This window comes from Myotis myotis, unplaced genomic scaffold, assembly GCF_014108235.1.
Source record: "Myotis myotis isolate mMyoMyo1 unplaced genomic scaffold, mMyoMyo1.p scaffold_m19_p_16, whole genome shotgun sequence".
In the NCBI taxonomy this organism is placed as follows: Eukaryota; Metazoa; Chordata; class Mammalia; order Chiroptera; family Vespertilionidae; genus Myotis; species Myotis myotis.
Genome location: NW_023416320.1, coordinates 34,758,645 through 34,777,925, shown reverse-complemented (window position 1 = coordinate 34,777,925; position 19,281 = coordinate 34,758,645). Strand labels below are relative to the sequence as shown.

The following is a 19,281-nucleotide window of genomic DNA, read 5'->3' as shown; positions in this document are numbered from 1 at the left end:
TTTATTTTGATTGGCTTTTTCAAACTCTAGTAATGGCAATGCTGACTCTAATCATTAAAAATGTATATGGAAAGCTTGAAGTAGGTACTTAATTAAAAAAAGTTTTGATTTTTTTAGAAAAAGGGCGAGGCACAGAGAGACAGAAACATCGATCGGCTGCCGCCCACACATCTTCTACTGGGATCGAGCCCACACCTTGGGCATGTGTCCTGGCTGGGAATTGAACTGGGGACCTCTTGGTTCATGGGTCAAGCTCAAGCACTAAGCCACACTGACCGGGCTGAAGTAGATATTTGATTTTTTAAATTATATATGGTATACTGAGGTGGAAAACTTACAGGCTTTTCAAACTTGTACTCTTTCTGGTTGGAACTAAAACTGTCTTTGGTCCATTTATCTTACTACATAATTCTTTTTATAACAACATGAATTGTGTGAGAATCTGGGGAGATAATGAGGAAATGAAGGGAAATATAGAAAATAGGGGATTATTCCTGTTTGTCAGTTCTACTTACAGAAAGAAATATGTATAGGATGTCAGCCTATAAAATGACTTATTTTCATATTTGATTTATGGAATCAACATATTCAATCATTCATTTAAAACGGTCTCTTAGGCACTGATCAAATGCCATGCTTCTTTCTGTTCTAGGAACAGGAGAAGCAATTCTAAATGAGACAAATTCTGTGTGGCTCTTAGAGCTTTTGGTCCAAAGATGGAGACAAGCAATAAACATTCATAATAACTATAATTTAGTAAACCTTTCCCTATATCTTGGCAATAGGTAAAACACAATATGCAATAAATAATTAGTTTAACTCTCAAAACAATTCTTTACGGCGGGGTATCATCACTGTCACAATCTTTCAGGAAATAGGCTCAGGTAGGTTATGTAGTTTACCTAAGATCCTGGAGTTAACAGGTGGCAGATCTGGGATTTAAACCTAAAGAAGTTCATGACTCTGTGGTAGCCTGTGCTCAGTGCTACGTTCATAATTTAACAAAAGAGTGAAATTTGGTGAACACATAAGTCTACGTAAGTCTGTTGTTAACTCTATCTTGTGTACAGGTACATCAACCTGCTTTGAATGATAGTGCCTATCTTTAATTTCATTTCCTACAAGTTTCCTTCCTGAACCCCAATCCTTTGTCTCAAGTTCTTCCCTTCTTGGGTTTGTTTTCTTCCTCAAAATTGGGAGATGCTTTAAGGAAAGGTTCAGAACTTCTTAAATGATTAAATTGGGTAAATTTGAGAATCATTGGTCAGATAAAAGTCAAACCACCTCTCTTCAAGAACCTAGAGTAATTATTGTCATTTACTAAGTGGGTCTGTTGCTTACGTGGGAAGGTTTCTATGTACAGTTCATAGGCTATGTGCATATCACCTATTTCTATGGCATCTATCATGTGTCAGGTACATTGCTAAGACCTAAAGAATTAGTAGAAAGTTATAAATCAAATTGGCAATATTCAGCACCTCCAAAAATATTTTATTTACTAGGCCCATCCAAGCAAAATTGAGTGGGGTGCTTATGTTTGCCACACTGTACACCCCAAATCCTGTAAGAGAATGATAAGGATAAAAAAGTTTAAGAAAGCTTGTGCAAATATGGTTACTAAGGAAAGAGAAACCAGCTGTAACAGAGAATGAGATTCTAAATTCAGTGTATATAACCAACTTCAGAAACATGAGCTTATCTTTTGAAACTAAAAGGTATCTCTGCTACAGAATATGACCAGTGTAAGTTAGGTGCATAGATATATAACAAAAATGTAAGCAAATAGTAAAGCAAGAATCAAATTAGGAGCTAGCATCTCTCAATTATTCTGATTTCCTTCAACATTATCAGGATTATAGAAAGATTAATTGATTAATTACAACTCTTCTAACTCCTCATGGTCCTGTCCTAGTATCTGACACATTTTCTGTTTCCACTAAGCAGTAGTGCTGCCTAAGTTGCTGTAACCAATGTATACCTTAAATTGTGCTTACAATATTTCTTTTTAAATTAAGATTATCATTTAGCAATCTTATGGCAAATGATCTGCCTTTTTCTTTAGTAAAATTTACAATGTTATTAAATGTATTTTTGGTACAGTGAAGTGATTAGAAAAAGCAATATCTGAAAAAGTAGTCTGTAAAAGTTTTCATTAAAATAGCCCTTGTTTTCCTTTTTAAAAATTATTCTCAAAGGAATGCATGTACATGGTTAAAAAAATTCAACTATAGAAAGACAATCAGCTCCCCATCTCAATCGCTAAATCAAGCATTTCCCTTTTGGCAGTTACCTCTATAACTGAAATGAGATGCTTATAGGTCTAATGTCTTGATTTATTAACTTTAGATAGTATTTGATTTATCTATTATTATTTTTAAATAATTTTTTAAACTTTAAGTGCCTATATTTTATTTTAAAATATATTTTTATATTAGTATTACAGATATCTCCCATTTCCCCCCTTTTCCCCTCCACCCCTTTTATTTTGAAATATTAGTACCCTTGCCTTTTTAGGTTATCTTTGTAACTTTATATAATATACTTGTCTCTGTTTATTGAGCCATTCATTTTATACATCTCTTAACTCTCCAGTATGTAAAATGAGGAAATTAGCATTTCCACATCCTATATAATAAAAGGCTAATATGCAAATTGACCGACCAGTGGAATGACCGGTCACTATGACGCACACTGCCCACCAGGGGGCAGATCCTCAATGCAGGAGCTGCCCCCTGGTGGTCAGTGCGTTCCCACAGTGGGAGTGTCACTCAGCTGACCAACAGTCGCCAGACATCGGGCTCATAGCTGGTGAGCCTACCGAGCAACGGGCAGGTGCAGCGGGGACCAGGATGAGTGGGAGCGGTGCATTGCCCGGCCCGGGCTCCTCCCCGGCTGCCCGCTGCAGCCCAACCCCTGCAGGCCATGCTGAGGGACCCCACTGGTGCACAAATCTGTGCACTGGGCCTCTAGTTTTCTAATATCCTTTATTTTCCCATTCTATTCCAAACTTTTATTTATTTTTATTTTTAAAGGTTTTTTAAATTTTTAGAGAAAGGAAGAGAGAGAGAGAGAAGAAACATCGAATGGTTACCTCTTGCATGCACCCTGACCGAGAATTGAAAGAAACTGCCACCTTTTGCTGTATGAGAGGAAGCTCCAACCAATTGAGCCACACCAGCCAGGGTTTTACTTTTATTAGCTATACTATTACTTTCACATCATCAAGGTTTATGGTGTTCAAAATATGTTCTGTAGCTGTAATTGCCTTAAAAGTAATCTATAGTTTGCCTAAATTGATAAATAGCTGAGGTGACCCCAAATGTCAAAGGAGAGGGCTTTTTTTTCTTTTTCTTTCTGAGACAATAACTAGAAGTTGGAGCTTTCCCAAGGCAGATATTTAATTTGTTTTAAAGATCCCTCTGGTGATCAAGTGGAGGATATATTAGATTGGACAAGATGAAGACGAGAGACTTGCTGTAACTAGGTCAGAGATATGAGCCTGTGGGAATGGAGAGGAGAGGGTAACAGAGCAAAAAGGTCAACCTATACCAGCAGTTCTCAACCTGTGGGTCGCGACCCCTGTGAACGACCCTTTCACAGGGGTCACCTAAGAACATTGGAAAACACATATATAATTACATATTGTTTTTGTGATTAATCATTATGCTTGAATTATGTTCAATGTTTAACAATGAAAATACATCCTGCATATCATATTTACATTACGATTCATAACTAGCAAAATTACAGTTATGAAGTAGCAATGAAAATAATTTTAAGGTTGGGGGTCACCACAACATGAGGAACTGTATTAAAGGGTCGCGGCATTAGGAAGGTTGAGAATCACTGACCTAGACTCTCAGGTTCTGACTTGAAATGCTGGATGGTGGTGCTACTAATTTGGGATAGGATCCGGGAGTAGTTACAGATTGGAGGGTGGGAAGTGAGTTTGATTTTGGGACATGTTGTATATGGCATGTTTAATGTTTCCAGATGGAGAAAGATGAAGCTCAGGAGATGGACTGGGATTAGAAGTAATGATTTATGAATCATAGAATATGACTGAAATCATAGAGTGGCTGAGATTGCCTAGGAAGAGTGTAGAGAAAACGCTAAAAATGCAATATTGGGGAATGCCAACATTTAAGGAGCAGGCTTGCAAAGGAGTTTGAGGGGAAATCATGGAGGGTTAATGTTACAGAAAACAAAAGGATGAAAGTTTTAAATAAAAGGGAGTAATGAAGTCAAATGCTAAAGGAAGGTCAGGTAAAATGAAAATTGATTTCTTTCTTCAATGTCCAGCGGATTTAACAGGGTTTGGTGCCTTTTGCAGCCATGATTTCAATGACATGGTGATAGCAAGAGAACTAAAGAGTAGGTATTGAAGTCAAGACAGCTTTGAAGAAGTTTGACTGAAAGAGAAGAGAGAAGATAGTAGATACAGGGTTATGTATGGGAGGGATAGATGGATGAAAGGATAAATATATTTAAATCAATACTTTCAACCCTACTGGAGCCAATATCCTTTTTTATAATACTAGAGGCCTGGTGCACGAAATTCGTGCACTGGAGGGGGGAGGGTGTCCCTCAACCCAGCCTGCACCCTCTCCAATCTGGGACCCCTTGAGGGATGTCTGCCAGTTAAACTGGCAGTCGGACATCCTTCTCGCAATATGGGAACGCTGGCTCCTAACCACCCTGCCAGCCTGATCACCCCCTAACTACTCCCCTGCCAGCCCGATTGCCCCCAACTGCCCTCCCCTGCTGTCCCGGTCACCCCCAACCACCCTCCCCTGCTGGCCTAGTCGCCCCCCAACTGCCCTCCCCTGCTGGCCTGGTCACCCCTAACTGCCCTCCCCTGCCAGCCTGGTCGCCCCCAACTGCCCTCCCCCAACTGCCCTCCCCTGCCAGCCTGGTCGCCCCCAACTGCCCTCCCCTGCCAGCCTGGTCGCCCCTAACTGACCTCCCCTGCCAGCCTGGTCGCCCCCAACTGCCCTCCCCTGCAGGCCTGGTTGCCTCCAACTGCCCTCCCCTGCAGGCCTGGTCCCCCCCAACTGCCCTCCCCTGCTGGCCATCTTGTGGCCACATGGGGGTGGCCATCTTGTGTGTTGGAGTGATGGTGAATTTGCATACTGGTTGTGACTAATTAGCATATCTGGGATAATTAGCATATCCCTCTCTTATTATATAGAATATTCTACTCCCTGTGTCCTATTAAAATGATATTCATAGATAACTTATACACAATTTAAAAAGCAAAGTTAGTACTCTACCTATATTATGGAGGAGAAACAGAAGAGATAATAAAATTACTCTCGGGTACAAGTAATCCAGCTGACAAATATATAGAATTACTATGAACTCAACAGCTACAAATACAGATAGATAGCAGTGGACTGTTCTCTTGCTGGCCCGGTTGCCCCCACTGCCCTCCCCTGCAGGCCTGGTTCCCCCCCCCCCTCCGCCCAATTGCCCTCCCCTGCAGGCCCAGTCACCCCCTCTCTAAAATCAATAAAAAATATCCTCGGGTGAGGATTAAAAAAAAAAGATAGATTATTGTCCCTGCCAAAGTGGAAAGTGATAAAATTGGGAGGGAGAAAGATTAGAATTTAAGAGAAGCAGCACACACATTCATATCTTGGTGGATGTCACATTTCCCACAAATGAATGATAATCTTGCTTTAAGGATTTTGTGGTATGCTGATAAATTATTTCTTCATTAATGGCCTGAGTATTCTCTCTCTTAACTTGGAGTTCCTATTTTTCATTTTGAGCCCTCAGTTACTATGCTCATTTGCTGTAAAAAAAAAAAAAGGAGGGGAGTGTAGGAAGTGTAGGGGGCTACATTTTAAACACTATAAAAGATCACTTTTTGAAGAGAAAGCTCTACTTTTATTATTACAGGCCAGAAATGTTGAACATTTCTGAGATGTATTAGTTTCCTATTGCTGCTGTAACAAATTACCACAAATTGAGTGACTAAAACAATACAAATTTATTATCCTAATCTTCTGGAGGTCAAAAGTACAAAGGATCTCCATGGACTAAAATGTTTTAAAACTAAAGGTGTCATCAGGAGCTCTAGAGGAGAATTTACTTCCCTCATCCACTCTTTTATTTATTTATTTTTAAATTTTTTATTGATTTTAGAGGGAGGGAGAGGGAGAGAGAGAGGGAGAAACATCATTGATGAGACAGTATCATTGGCTGCTTCCTGCACTCGCCCCCTATTGGGGACCGAGCCTGTAACCCGGGCATGTGCCCTTGCCTGTAATCGAACTTGGGAACCCTTCAGTCCAGAGGCTGATGCTCTATCCACTGAGCCAAACCAGTTAAGGCCCCTCTTCCACTCTTAAGGAGCCCTGTGATTACATGGGTCCACCTGAATAATCCAAACTAAATCCTTAATCTCAGTCAAAATCCTTAATTACATGTGTAAAATCCCACTTGCCATTAAGGTAATATAGTCACAGATTCTGGGGTTAGGATGTGGTCATCTTTGGGGAGCATTATTCTATCTGCCACAGAAGGGTAGAGGCAAGGAATATTTGGTTGATACAGGGACACTTTAAAACACTTTTTTTCCTTACAGTTTTCTTGAGGTTCAACCACTCTTATTTTTACCTTTTAAGCCAAACTAAGAATTCTATTGTTGCCTATTTTAGACAGTATGATTCTTATTTATATAATTTTCATCAATTTAAAATAGTACCCAAAGGTAGAGATTAGCAAAATATATTGGTGGCGGGGAGAGAGAAGTTAGAGCAGACATTTGTGTGTCCAATATATAGTTATAAACTTGGTTTTTGTTTTCAGATTGAATACATAATATATGATCACATTATTTCTGCCAAAGGATTACTTAACACTAGGGGGGCCTAGTGCACAAATTTCTGCACCTTAAAAGAAACTGTGGGCCATGAGGCTGTGGTAGGCACGGGGTGGGTCTCGGCCCATCCTCATGCCCCCTCCTGCTGTGGCTCCTGGTCCCTTGTCTGCTGGCAGCCCTGCTCCTGCTGCCACTGCTCCCACACGCTGATGGTGCGGAGCAATTGGGTCCGGTGCCAGCAGCAGGTGCGAGCAGTGGCTGTTGCCCCTATCGCCTCTCAGGAGCAGGGGGTGTGATTGGAGCCAGCAGCCGCTGCTCACACCTGCTGACAGTGCTGAGCAATCGGAGCCAGCAATCGGCAGTGGGTGCGAGCAGCGGCTCTGGTGCCAGTAGCGGGTGTGAGTGGGCCAGCGTCAGCTGCAGGTGTGAGTGCTGGGTTGGACCGTGGCATGCGGGAGCAAAGAATTTTCAGTAACCACCAGAGGCTTGCCCCGATGACAGTGACCGGCGCCCCACCTTGGTCTGGCGCTCCTGTTCACCTGCTCCACCATCCCACCGTGGGACACCCTCCATGTTCCGCGCACATCCCCTGGTGGTCAGCGCACATCATAGCGACTGCTTGTTCTGCCGTTCGGTCTATTTGCATATTAGCATTTTATTATATAGGATTATTGATGTTGGGCAAATTTTATATACCATATTGTGCCATTTCCTTATAGGGTTTTCAGCAATTTTTAGAGTTTAGCCTTAACTCATTTTTTTAAAAATTAAAAACAACATGGACATAGACATGAACTTATACTTTTATAAACAAAGTCAAATATAACAAATGTACATAGGATAACCCTGTCTGGATAGTTCAGTTGGTTCGAGTGTTGTTTTGATTTGCCAAGGTTGAGTGTTCAATACCTGGTCAGAGCACATACAACAATCACCCAATGAATGCATAAATAGGTGGAACAACAAATCAATCTTTCTTTCTCTCTCCCCTTTCCCTCTTCATTTCTCTCTAAAAATTAATAATTTTTAAGAAGTACATAAATTAAAAAGTTAAAGCCTATCCTGCCCCTATCTCATGCTTTTTACAAGTTGTGAATTTTATTTAAGAGGAATGCATGCAAAGCATCTAGAATAGCCTAGTAATAATAGTCATTTGATGACACTGCCTTAGTATTATACTGTTCTTTCTTGCTGATGAGCCATTTAAACTAGTTCAAAATGGGAATGCTTCTAAATTGGAATTCTAATTAAATACACTACTATAAGCATTCAAGGTCATCTTTCAAGCTTACATTGAATTACATCTTTAAGATAAAATATCTGTCAAAGGTTATGCCCATATTTATAGCTTTTGCTCAGTACTGCTTTCCAAAAGATTATACCAGTTGTTATTCAAACCTTGTTGGCAGGATTTAGAAAAATTTTGCTCCCTTTAGTAGTCATAAAATATTTCAAATCCATTTTGCATTCTTGTGAGCATAAATATTTATGTACTTATTTATTATTTGCCCTTTTCATTCATTCTAGAGTTATTGTATTTATTGAGCATCTGGTGTCTCACTATTCTAGGGACTAGGGTCTAACAATTAATAGAAGAGACAAAAATCTATGTATGGGAATGGTTGATACATCTTTATTAAAAGTATAGTCTTACCTGGCCTGTGTGGCTCAGTGGTTGAGCATCGACCTATGAATCAGGAGGTCATGGTTCAATTCCCAGTCAGGGCACATGCCTGGTTGCAGGCTCGTTCCCCAGAGTGGGGCATGCAGGAGGCAGCCAATCATTGATTCTCTCTCATCACTGATGTTTCTATCTCTCTCTCCTTTCCCTTCCTCTCTGAAATTAATAAATATATATTAACAACAACAACAACAAAAGTATAGCCTGTTAGGAACCATATTTAACTAGCATAAGCTTTTCCAACTAACAAAGGCAAACCCTGGGAGTATTTGGGCTTTGCAGGAAGTTATGAAGAAGTAGGTGCAGCCATGTGAAGGATGAGCAAGATGCACCTTCCTGCTCATTTATTTACTAACTAGAGGCCTGGTACATGAAAATTCATGCACTGGAGGGGGGGGGGCCCTCAGCCCGGCCTGCCCCCTCTCATAGTCGGGGAGCCCTCAGGGGCAGGAGGCTACTCAGCAATCAGGGGAAGGTGATGCCCCATCATACCTCTGGTTCTGCCACTGCCGGCGGCACAAGCCTTGGCCGGTCCTGGTTACCTGAGCCTCGGGCAGCCTTGGGCGGCTGGGAGGCTGAGGGAACTGGGGGACTCCGGAGGCAGGCGCACAGAGCAGCTGGGCCCACCTGCCACCCTGGCAGGGCTGAGGGGACTGGGCAACGCCATCTTGTGGCTGTGGGTGCTGCCATCTTTGAGGGTGGGGCAGTCAATTAGCATATTCCCTCCTTATTGACTGTGGGCGCCACCATCTCTGTGACAGCATGACGGTCAATTAGCATACTCCCTCTTTATTAGATAGGATAATGAAGTAATTTAAAGATTTGGAGGTAGAAAGTAAATTAGTACATAATTTTAAAATCAGTTTTATAATTAAAAGCATGAATATATTCATCCTGGAGCAGAAAAAAGTCACATCAGTTAAAAAAAAAGTTTTCAAAGAAATGTCCAACACTTGTCTCCAAATGCCTTGGTATTCAGTCCCCTATACTTCAGTGGAAAAACTTAGGAGGCAGGACTATACTATTCAACAACTCTCTGGGGTTGAAGGGTAGGAGTAGCCCTTTAAGTGTTTTTCAGTTTTTGGTGATCACAAATGAAGCCATTATAAACATTTGCACTGTATGAACGTTGTATTCACTTAGCATCTTCAACTTCACCAACACTTGTATAGTGTTTTTCCCCAATCTAAGAGCTATGGAGTAGTATCTCATTGTGGTTTTTATTTGCATTTCTCTAATGACCAGTGATGTGGAGCATCTTTTCATGTGGCTTATTTGTATATCTTTTCTGGTGAAGTGTCTGTTCTAATGTTTCCCCCCCTTCTAAATTGTTTTTCTTATCATTAGTGGGCCTTGAGAGTTCTTGATATATTCTGAATAAAACTTCTTTATTAAATGTTGTGCTAAAAGACCCCAACTCCCAGCTTTGTACTTGAATATGAGTTTTCAAACAACTGTGAACTATTTTTAACTCCACACTGGCTTTTTACAAAAGTGACTTACATCAATTCACAATCTTTCTGAGGAATTACGGTTTTTCTCTACCTCTAAAATGAGGGTGATTCAGTTTACTGTCAAAATCTAAAATACCTGCCTTCAAGCTCTAAAAAGGTATTCTCTACGGAACGGACCTCGCCTGAAATGTAGCAGAAAACTCTGCTTCCCGTTAGGATACTCAACAAGCAGAGAAATAAAGGACCCAGGAGCAGATAAGAAAACACTGTGTTCAAATGACATTTCTGTCTAAATTAGGTTAAACAAAACACTGACCCGGCCACACGGTAAGGAATGACTTCAAAGCTACCTGTAGCCTTCCTTCCCCAGAAGCCAGACCTTGAGAAAAAGGAACTATAAATGTTGAAAGCAGTTGCATGCAAACTCCTCTCGATGCACATTTGCACCTGCGTCTCTGATGTGCAAAAAGGGATGCGTACAACTTCAAAATAGCCAGACGCGAGGCTGTTGACAATCTTGACGTGTGGGTTAGGGCTGTCTGCAGCAGAGCATGTTACCCCTTGCAAATCGGGACCTTCCGCCGTTTCTGAATGGTCACTGTCGTTCATGGACTTGAATGCTACTCGAATGGAGCAGTGAGCAGCTCCGAGATGAGAAACCTCTCAAGTCGCTGCCACCGCCGCGAGTTCTCCAGGTGCCGCTCCCGCTCCGCCCGCCCGGCGATCCCGAGAAGGACGGGCGCCTCCCGCGGCGGACCGCCCGCCGGGCTCACTGTCCGGGCGAGATGCCCGCCCGCTGTCTTCTCCCCGCATCACTCGCCTGGTCAGGGCTCCTTCCCCGCGCCCAGCGGCTGCTCCCCACGCTCCCCAAACCGGGTTGGTTCCCCGTTCGGTCCCGAGCACGCCTGCCTCAGCTAAAAACTCTTCTCCACCTGTCACAGCAGCTCGTTCTGGATAACTGTACTCACTTTTCCGCCACAGACGGACTGCTCGCTACTCCGGGAGTTAGGGCGTCGGGGCAAACAGGGCTCCTATTTGTGCTTACACAGTAACGGCCGCCCAAACGTGATGGTTAGACTCGTCTCAGGTCCGCAGACCGCGCCCCCTCACTCGCGAGGCGGGACACACCGAGGAGGGAGGAGCTGTGGCCCCGAGAAGGCGGCAGGGACGTCCCCCGCCGAGCCCGCCCAGGTCCCCGGGAGCACCGTCCGCGAACCCCGGCAAGTGTGGGCGCTGGTCGCCACTTCCAGACCCACCTCTCGGCGAGTGCGGGAACTCTTTTTCCCGGCAGGCCCCGCGCGGCCCTCGGCGTCCTGCCTCCTCGCGGTGCGGCGCCCGGCGCGCCCCGGGGTCTGTCACAACAGCGCCCGCGAGCCCCGCCCCCCTCCCGCGGGCTCCCGGCTCCGTCCCGACTCCCGCGAGTTCCAGGCCCGGCTCCCAGCGCCCCGGCCCCGCCCACCCTCGCGCGCGCTCTCCGCGCCCCGCCCCCTGTCCTCGCGTGCGGCCGCCCCAGCCAATGAGGTGCGGGGCCGCGTGCGCAGATTCAAACGGCGGCTCTGGAGGGAGGCTGGGCGCGAGATTCGGCGGAGAGGACAAAACCCTGCAGGAGGCTCCTGCGAGCCTTGCAGAGCTGCTCGCTGCGGGGAGCGGGCGGGGGTCGGCGCCCGAGGCGAGGAGGCTGAGAGGCGGCGGGAGGGGCCGGCGGAGGGCGGGAGCGCGCCTGCTGACATGTTGGGGGCATCCCTGACTGGGCCGGGCCGGGGGTAGGAGCGGCGCTGCGGACCCGGGGGCGGGTGTCTGTACGCCCCTCCGTCCTGCCCCGCCGGGGACGTGCGTTCCGCGCTCGGTGGCCTGGGAGAAGGAGCCGGGCAGTCGGCGGGAGGGTCGGGGCACGGAAGCATTCGCCTGAGGCTGGAGGAGGCTGACCTGCGTCCCCGCCCAGCCCGCGCCTATGCGGTACTCGAAGGATGGCGAAGAGGTCGCGCAGGTGGGTGACATCCCTTTCGCCCAGGTCTGTCGTCACGGGCTCGCCCCAGATCCTCTCTCCTTTCCCGCTGCTTCCCCACCAGGCCCCCTCCCGGGCCGGCCCGGGGCAGAGGTTTCCCTTCCCGCTGCTCCACAGCCGCCTGGGCCCGGCTGGCCCCGAGCACGGCTGTGACGTGTGCAGAATTGGGGGACCAGCGTGTTGCAGAGCCGGAAAGTGGGTCACAGATGCCCAGGTTGCTCCTTCGAGTGGATGCTCCCCAGAATCTCTCACAGCCACTTGTTGGTGTAGAGAGTTTCCTGCCAGGTAAGTTGCTTCGGGGAAGACGCTACGCCGAGAGAAGGGGCGGTGTTCTGCCAGGATGCCCTGGAAATGGTGTTCAGAGGCACTTTTTTTTTCTCGGAATCGCTGCCAGTGAAACTAGGAACCCAGGGGCAAACCTGGGCGGAGACCCCTCTGCCATCCTCGCTTCCCGAAAGGCTGGGAAAACCTGCTGAATAGTGGAGAGAGGACCTTTAGGATGTGTCCTGTAATTACCATACTCATGTTCTCAGCTCTGTGTATGTTTAATACTTTCTATTAAATATATATACATAGAGATAGATGTCACACTAATACTACCAGTAGCTTGATCTTAAAATAAAAACAAGGTGTTTGATTGACTGAGTATTTTGAGTGTCCATGTTTGGCTCTGACCGTAGCTAAGTTTGCACAGAGGTAAGGCACTTTTTTAAAAAACAAAACTTGCTAGGATGAATTTATGTATCTGATTTATTTATATATAGTAGCTACTCCTAAGCTGTGTGTAGTAATCACTTGGAAGACAAAAAAGAAAACAAAAAAACTAGGTTGTCTTTTCATTGTGATATTAATACACCTGAAAAGAAGTTTGGTAGTATTTCCAAATGGCTTTGTTTCTAAATCCACAACCTCAAAAGTCTTAACTAGTGATGTATTAAGTTGAAATTTAGTATCAGGATTCATTCAGTACAGATTTCTGTTACAAATTGGTAATGATACACAGAATATTTGTTGCTATATTCATTTGTTAGGCACTTGCTGTATGTAAGATGTTTTTGCAGAAAGCAGCATAAAATACAATTAAGTCCTTGTTAGCTTATTAGTTTGTAGCAACTACAGTGTAGGTCAAACTTTTGAGGTGGAACAAATGTATACACACACATATATAAACCCACATTTCTAGAACAGGGTTTTCAACCTTGGCACTATAGATATATCAGATAATTCTTTGAGTGGTGAGGGGCTGACCTGGGCTTTGTAGGATGTTTAGCAACATCCCTGGCTTAAGAACAGTAGATACCAGTAACACCCACTTCCTCCAGCCCTGAAAAATCAAAGATCTCCAGACATTACCAAATGTCTATTGGGGGGCAAAATCACCCAGGTGAGAATCACTGCCCTGGAATGTCAAGGACCCAGTTAACCTCTTAAATTTCAGAAAAGATAGATATTAAAAGTTCCTGTAATTATAATGACTGAGGTACTGGATTAGGCCCTTTCTTTTGAATATACAACAATTTTAAACTAAAATAAAAATAACCATTAAGCAAGTGGCAAATGCTATAATGTGTGGCAGTACTTATCAGTACTGATGTTGATTTTATTCAAAATAGTTCCTTGGCTAATGCTGTCACCAGCATTTAGTTATGGTTAGACATGGATGCTTGAATATCAGAACCGTGCCTTCTCCAATTGGTTTTCTGTTTGCTTCATAATTTGTGTATGCTTCATAATAATAGACTAAGAAAGAAGAAATGTTTTAATGATTAATTTGCCTGTATAAGTTTTATTTTATAGACAATATTGTGAACTTTGAGATCTAAACATTAATTGTACTGTTGACTTTTATTCCTTGTTTGCTGTATAAATTAATTGAAATGTATATTATAGAATGATTTAAGGAGTCATAAGTCTGGAGTAATTAAATATAGTGGAGTGAAGTTGCACACCCTATGGGAGTATTCAGGTAGAGGATGTGAGAAATTATCATCTCTGGATGGTGTATTTTCTTAGGGTCTTCACACTTGAATGTTTAGTATTCTAAATTATATTTAAGTATTTGAATGAAAATTATACTTTGCTGTATAATTTTGCATAAGACTATATATAGGCATAAATCCTGTAATACATTTTTTCTGTATGATCTTGAAAAAAAAGTAAAACGCTGTTACCTCAGGTGTGAAACAGCTGAAGGATGTTGCCTCTTTGATCTTTAAAATAGCTATATCTATATATACATAAAAGAAAAGGCTCATTGCTGTGACTTCAAATAGTTTTAGATCCCACTGGGGGTTTTAATGACAATTTGTAGGCAATACTAAAGTTGCCATATCTGTTATTAACATGTATTTGATTTTTAAAACATATTTATGTATTAAGTAATTAATTTTAGTTTTTAAAGCCAAGTCTACCCTTAAGTATAAACTTTAAAAAATGTCATTTAGAAGCCAAAAGGCCTGTTTACACTTGAGATGACCTGTGATTACACTAAACTGAAAAGATAAAAGCCAGTTCTTGAATTGGAAGATGTTTTCAGTTGGGTACATGTGTGTGTAGGAAGCGATTTTACTATGTTGTCTCCATCAAAATGAGTGTTATGGGTGAAAGAATACTGAAATATGAAAAACGATTTTTAAAAATCAGTTTTGTCATTAACTAGCAATGTTGTTGTTTTTTTTGTGGGGGGGAGGGGAGCAAATAAACTCTGTATCCCAGTTGTTTATTTGTTATTATAAGGGATTTTAATCTTACTGTCTGTAAGGTAACTTCTAATTTAATATATATCCTATTTTGAACCCTTTTGTAATAATTTTTTCTCATTTAAAAATGTATACCCACTAATGGAATAAAATAGAAATACCCTCATATTGTTTTTGTTTATGAATAGCTAGGGGAACTCTCTTAAGTATTTACTTCACTATTGCTATTAATAATGGTCAAATAAAGTCAAATTTGTCTACTATAGTGATGCTAGTTAGTCAAGATTTGGGGGAAAAATATTCACGTATGCAGTACATCATATTTACCACTGGGTGGCCTGATTTCACTATATTAAATTAACCTGGTAAATTTTCATACTTGGAATTCAATTGGACTTTTTTAAGAATGCACTGTTATTCTGTCAAAACAGTTTAATAAAGATGTATTTTTTGATTATGATAAAAATTTCAGACTTGATGCAGTTTGTGATTTAAAATATGATCAAGTTGAAGTGATTTTATTACAACAAATTTTGTCAAACTATTGATATTTCTCCAATTTCAAACCAGTAGTTTGTTTTCAAATTAAAAATAAATTTTTTAAAATTCTCACATTTTTTCTTTGGCAGCCTCATTTTACTCTCTTTAGGTGATATAATTGGTGGCGTATAAAATCGAACTTCTCTAGGATGTTTTATCTAGTGTTGTCAAGTATGAATAATTGTGTGTTATTTCACAAATGACTGTCACATCATATTAGCTTACACCTCAGTGTGAAATTACTGTTAACCATCTTTCTTGCTTAGTGAGTCATAGTATATTTTTTGTATGTGTGTGCTTCATTTTGCTGTTTCATAATTACCCTAATCACTTTGTTCATTCATAATCGACAAAACCCTTTCCATTTGAATGCTCAGATAATGTATTAATAGTTATGGCATACATTTTTTCTTTAACTCAAACACTAAAACTGTCAGAATGATTTTGGAAACCAAGGCCTGGATGAAAATTCTGAGACCAAATTCCTCTTCTATTTTTGCTTTGTGATGGCAGAAATAATTTCACCTATTTTTTGGCTGTCTTCTAGATTAGTCATCCCAGGCTAAAATGGTTTATTTATCTACACAGTAGGAAGTTGATTTTATTTAGTACATCTTACCAGCATTGATTGCTATAATACAGAAATGTTAAAAGATGATATAACAATCAGAAAAATAGAGCAGAGTAGAAAGCAGTGGAACTTTTTTCATTATTAAATGGTGAAATTGGAATATTGGTGAGGTTTCTTGTGGGGTTTTATCCTTTCCCTTTATTCTTAGCAAACTTGGCATTGTCAGCCATCTTTCTGTTGTGATATTAATAAATTGTCTCTAGGATCTTTTTCTGTCATACTTCTTATTTAAAAGTTACATAATCTTTTCAACAATAATTTAAATAATACAGAAATAACTTAATTCTAAAACTAAGAAGTAGCTAGGGAAGTCCCAGTGGTTGGGAGATGACTCTAAGAATTCTACTTTAATGCTCTCTCACACTCACCCACTCAAAAACCCAGCTTCCTGAACACTGACTGAGCTATGCAACTTGGCCTGAAAACTGATGACCATGCTGATGCAAAACAGAGAATGAAACCCCGTGTAGAAATAGAAATTTCTCACAGACCACGTATGTGATTAGAAATAAGGGGGAATTTGAAAGTTAAAAATGAACAAGTTTCCAGGAATATTACTCTTTGGACCCAAGTAATATTTTTGCACTCATACCCTTAAAATATTTTGGTAAGAACCTTAAGGTGGATTTCATACAGATTAGATAGGATGTAGATATTTTTGTGACTAAAGATTTATATGGAGAACTCCCCAAGCTGAAAGTTGTTTTGATTTATAAATAACCTAATTTTTAAAGCAGTCTCAAAATGCTGTTGTGGCAGCTGTTGGGATCTGAGGGAGGGAGGAAGAGGGAAACCCGTGAAAGGCACAATCAAGGGCTGTTTGGGATGGCAGGAAGTGGTAATGTTGCTGGGATAGTTCTAGGAAAGGTTTGGCAACATGACACCCCAAAGAAACCCTTCTGTACTGAATATATATTTTTAAATGTTTGTTTTAGCAGGTTCTGTTTTTTATGTTCTATCACTTGGAGGTAAATTTGGATTTTGGAAGTCCTTTTTAATAAATGGGAATGCCCTTCAGAACCTTCTAGAGGTATTTTCTTTTTTTTTAAAAAAAATGTTTTCTTCATATCCACGTGTGAGGTAATTTTAGAATCCAGAGACTTGGAAGAGGTGAAAGAGTAAGGAAGCTCATTCATTAATTTTACACATACGTATTTGAATGGCAGGTACTGTACTTGGTGTTGAGAGATTAACATATTAGATGTGGTCTTTGCACTCTGTTTACTATTTGGTTGGGAAGGTTGGCAAGTGTAATTGGCATTAAGAAGGAAGGATAGCTGCCATGAGTACATAAAATTTGGATAGAAAACTTTGGTATGGTGTTTTATCTGATTTAGTAGCCGTCTTAGAAATTTATGAAGTAATTGGATCCTGAACCATCTCCAATTTAACAATTTGTAGTCTTGGCTAATCAGGTGATATTTCTGATACCTGAAGATGGCTGCAAATAGCAGGGAAATGAGAAGTTCCTACAAAGGATTTGTAGACAGTATGTATTAAATCCAGGCCTTTATTTTTCAGTTTTATAAAATTGAAACTATGTAATATTAGGAACTACCTACATGCTCTTACTAAGTTCTACTAATAAGGTTAAACAAATCATCAAGATTTTGCTATTTGAAATCAGAATGAATTTTTGTAAAGTTGAATCTAGTAAAGCAAAATAACTTTGAATATTGTTAGACATTCAGCCTATGCACATAATAATAACATTGAGCCACCTCTCTGTGCCAGATGCTGTATAAGGTGTTTCCATGTTTTTCATTTATTCTATAATGTAGGGTATTATCTTCATTTTACAAACGTAAACTAAAGCTCTGAGAGGCTAATATATTCAAGGATTCAAAGTGAGTAGTTAAGTTAGAAGTAGAACCTTGCTGTGATTTAAAAATGTACTTGAAGTTTGTCTGGCATGAACCAGCTTTTTTGGTATTCTCTTACCTATTTTTCCAATATGGTATATTTAGTAGTTAGTGAGTTTTGGAGTTCAGTCATGCTATATTTGGTGTAACTGTGGGCAAGAAGTTACTTTTTTAAATTTCCTATTCTGTAAAATGGGAATAACAAGAATAATCATCCCCTTTTAGAGTTGTGGGCTTTTAGAGAAATTTTATAGATTGCCACAGTGTCTGGTACTTAGGCAGTTTAAATAAATATTGGCTTATGTTATTTTCAGATGCTGATGACTTTAGTGTCCTGGCTACTAAAAATTCTCTAATTCAGTTTATCAATTCAGTTGCCCCCTTTTTCTGGGGCTTCTTGTTCTCATGGCTTTAATTGTTCTCTGTATGTTGGTGATTGCCAAAACTGTGTGTCTACCCTAGACTTCTTACTTGAGCAGAATATTCATGCGCCCAGTTGCCTTCAAGATCTGCTTTGCACAGTAGCAGAACTACTAGCAACATGTGGCTTTTGAAATGTGGCTAGTCTGAATTGCGATGTGCTTGATTATAAAATACACACCTGATTTTGAAGGCTTTAGTAAGAAAAAAGTAATGTAAAACATTTCATGATTATATTGATTACATGTTGAAATGATAATTTAAAAAATATATTGGGTAAATAATATTTATTAAAATTAATTTCATCTGTTTCTATTTTTTAAAATGTGGCTGCTAGGAAATTACATGTGTAGCTTGCATTACATTTCTTTGTATGGTGCTGATATATATATTTGAATATATATACTTGCTGTTATATACTACTATATACTTCCACATTTCTCATATAGTTCTTAAGTGCCTTGAAATCAGCTAGTCCAGACTTAGTACTCTCCCCATCCCCTTCAAAGTTCAGCTTTCCTTCTCTATTCCTTCTCTCAGTGAATAGCTCTATTTATGCTCCCAAAGCCAGAAATTTTGCAGTCATACTTGATTTCTCCTTTTCCCATGTCTCTCATAGTAGTTGTAAAATCTTTTTGTTTCTACCTGTTAAATATCTGTTTCATGTACTTTTTTCCATGACCATTGTCATTACTTTAGTCAGTTTGTTCTTTAATGGTTTCTTGATTTTTATCACATTTAGATCTCTTCTACTCAATAATATAAAAAATAGAATTCTACCCTATTATAGTACTATTATGGTTTCATTTCAAAAATGTAAAATATTTGCTTCATCTGAATTTTTTATTTTAAAGTAGGACTTGATCTTTATTTTTTAAAAATAGCTACCCAGTGTCTTACCATTTATTGAAAAGTCCATCTTTACCCTACTAATTTAATATGTTGCTGTTTTAATTTTCCAAATTCCCAAATGGTTTTATTTTTTTCTGAATGTTCTGTTGCAGCGATCTGTGTATGTTTATGTGCCATTGCCATTCTGTTTGATTTATTGTTTCCCTACAGTATATTTTTAAGTTAATTTAGGGAGAATGGACATCTAGAATACCGTTTTCCTGTCCAAGAATGTGGTCTGGATGTTTTTCCATTAGTTCGTCTTTTGT

At 40.7% G+C, this 19,281-nt stretch overlaps 1 protein-coding gene across 9 annotated transcripts in view; it reads left to right on the top strand.

Moving 5' to 3' along the window:
• Nucleotides 1-11,501: 11,501 nt before the first annotated feature.
• Nucleotides 11,502-19,281, top strand: part of MYBL1 (MYB proto-oncogene like 1) — a 33,563-nt gene continuing 25,783 nt past the window's right edge. For 3 of the 9 annotated variants that reach the window (XR_004972513.1, XM_036338414.1, XM_036338411.1), the window contains exon 1: nucleotides 11,505-11,951. Coding sequence is in view for 8 of the 9 variants with exons in the window: in XM_036338414.1 (XP_036194307.1) it covers nucleotides 11,916-11,951 (36 nt within the window). In the remaining variant the exon portion in view is untranslated. Of the gene's footprint in view, nucleotides 11,952-19,281 lie in introns of all 9 variants that reach the window. The other 6 variants (XM_036338408.1, XM_036338407.1, XM_036338413.1 and 3 more) reach the window with 4 other exon arrangements.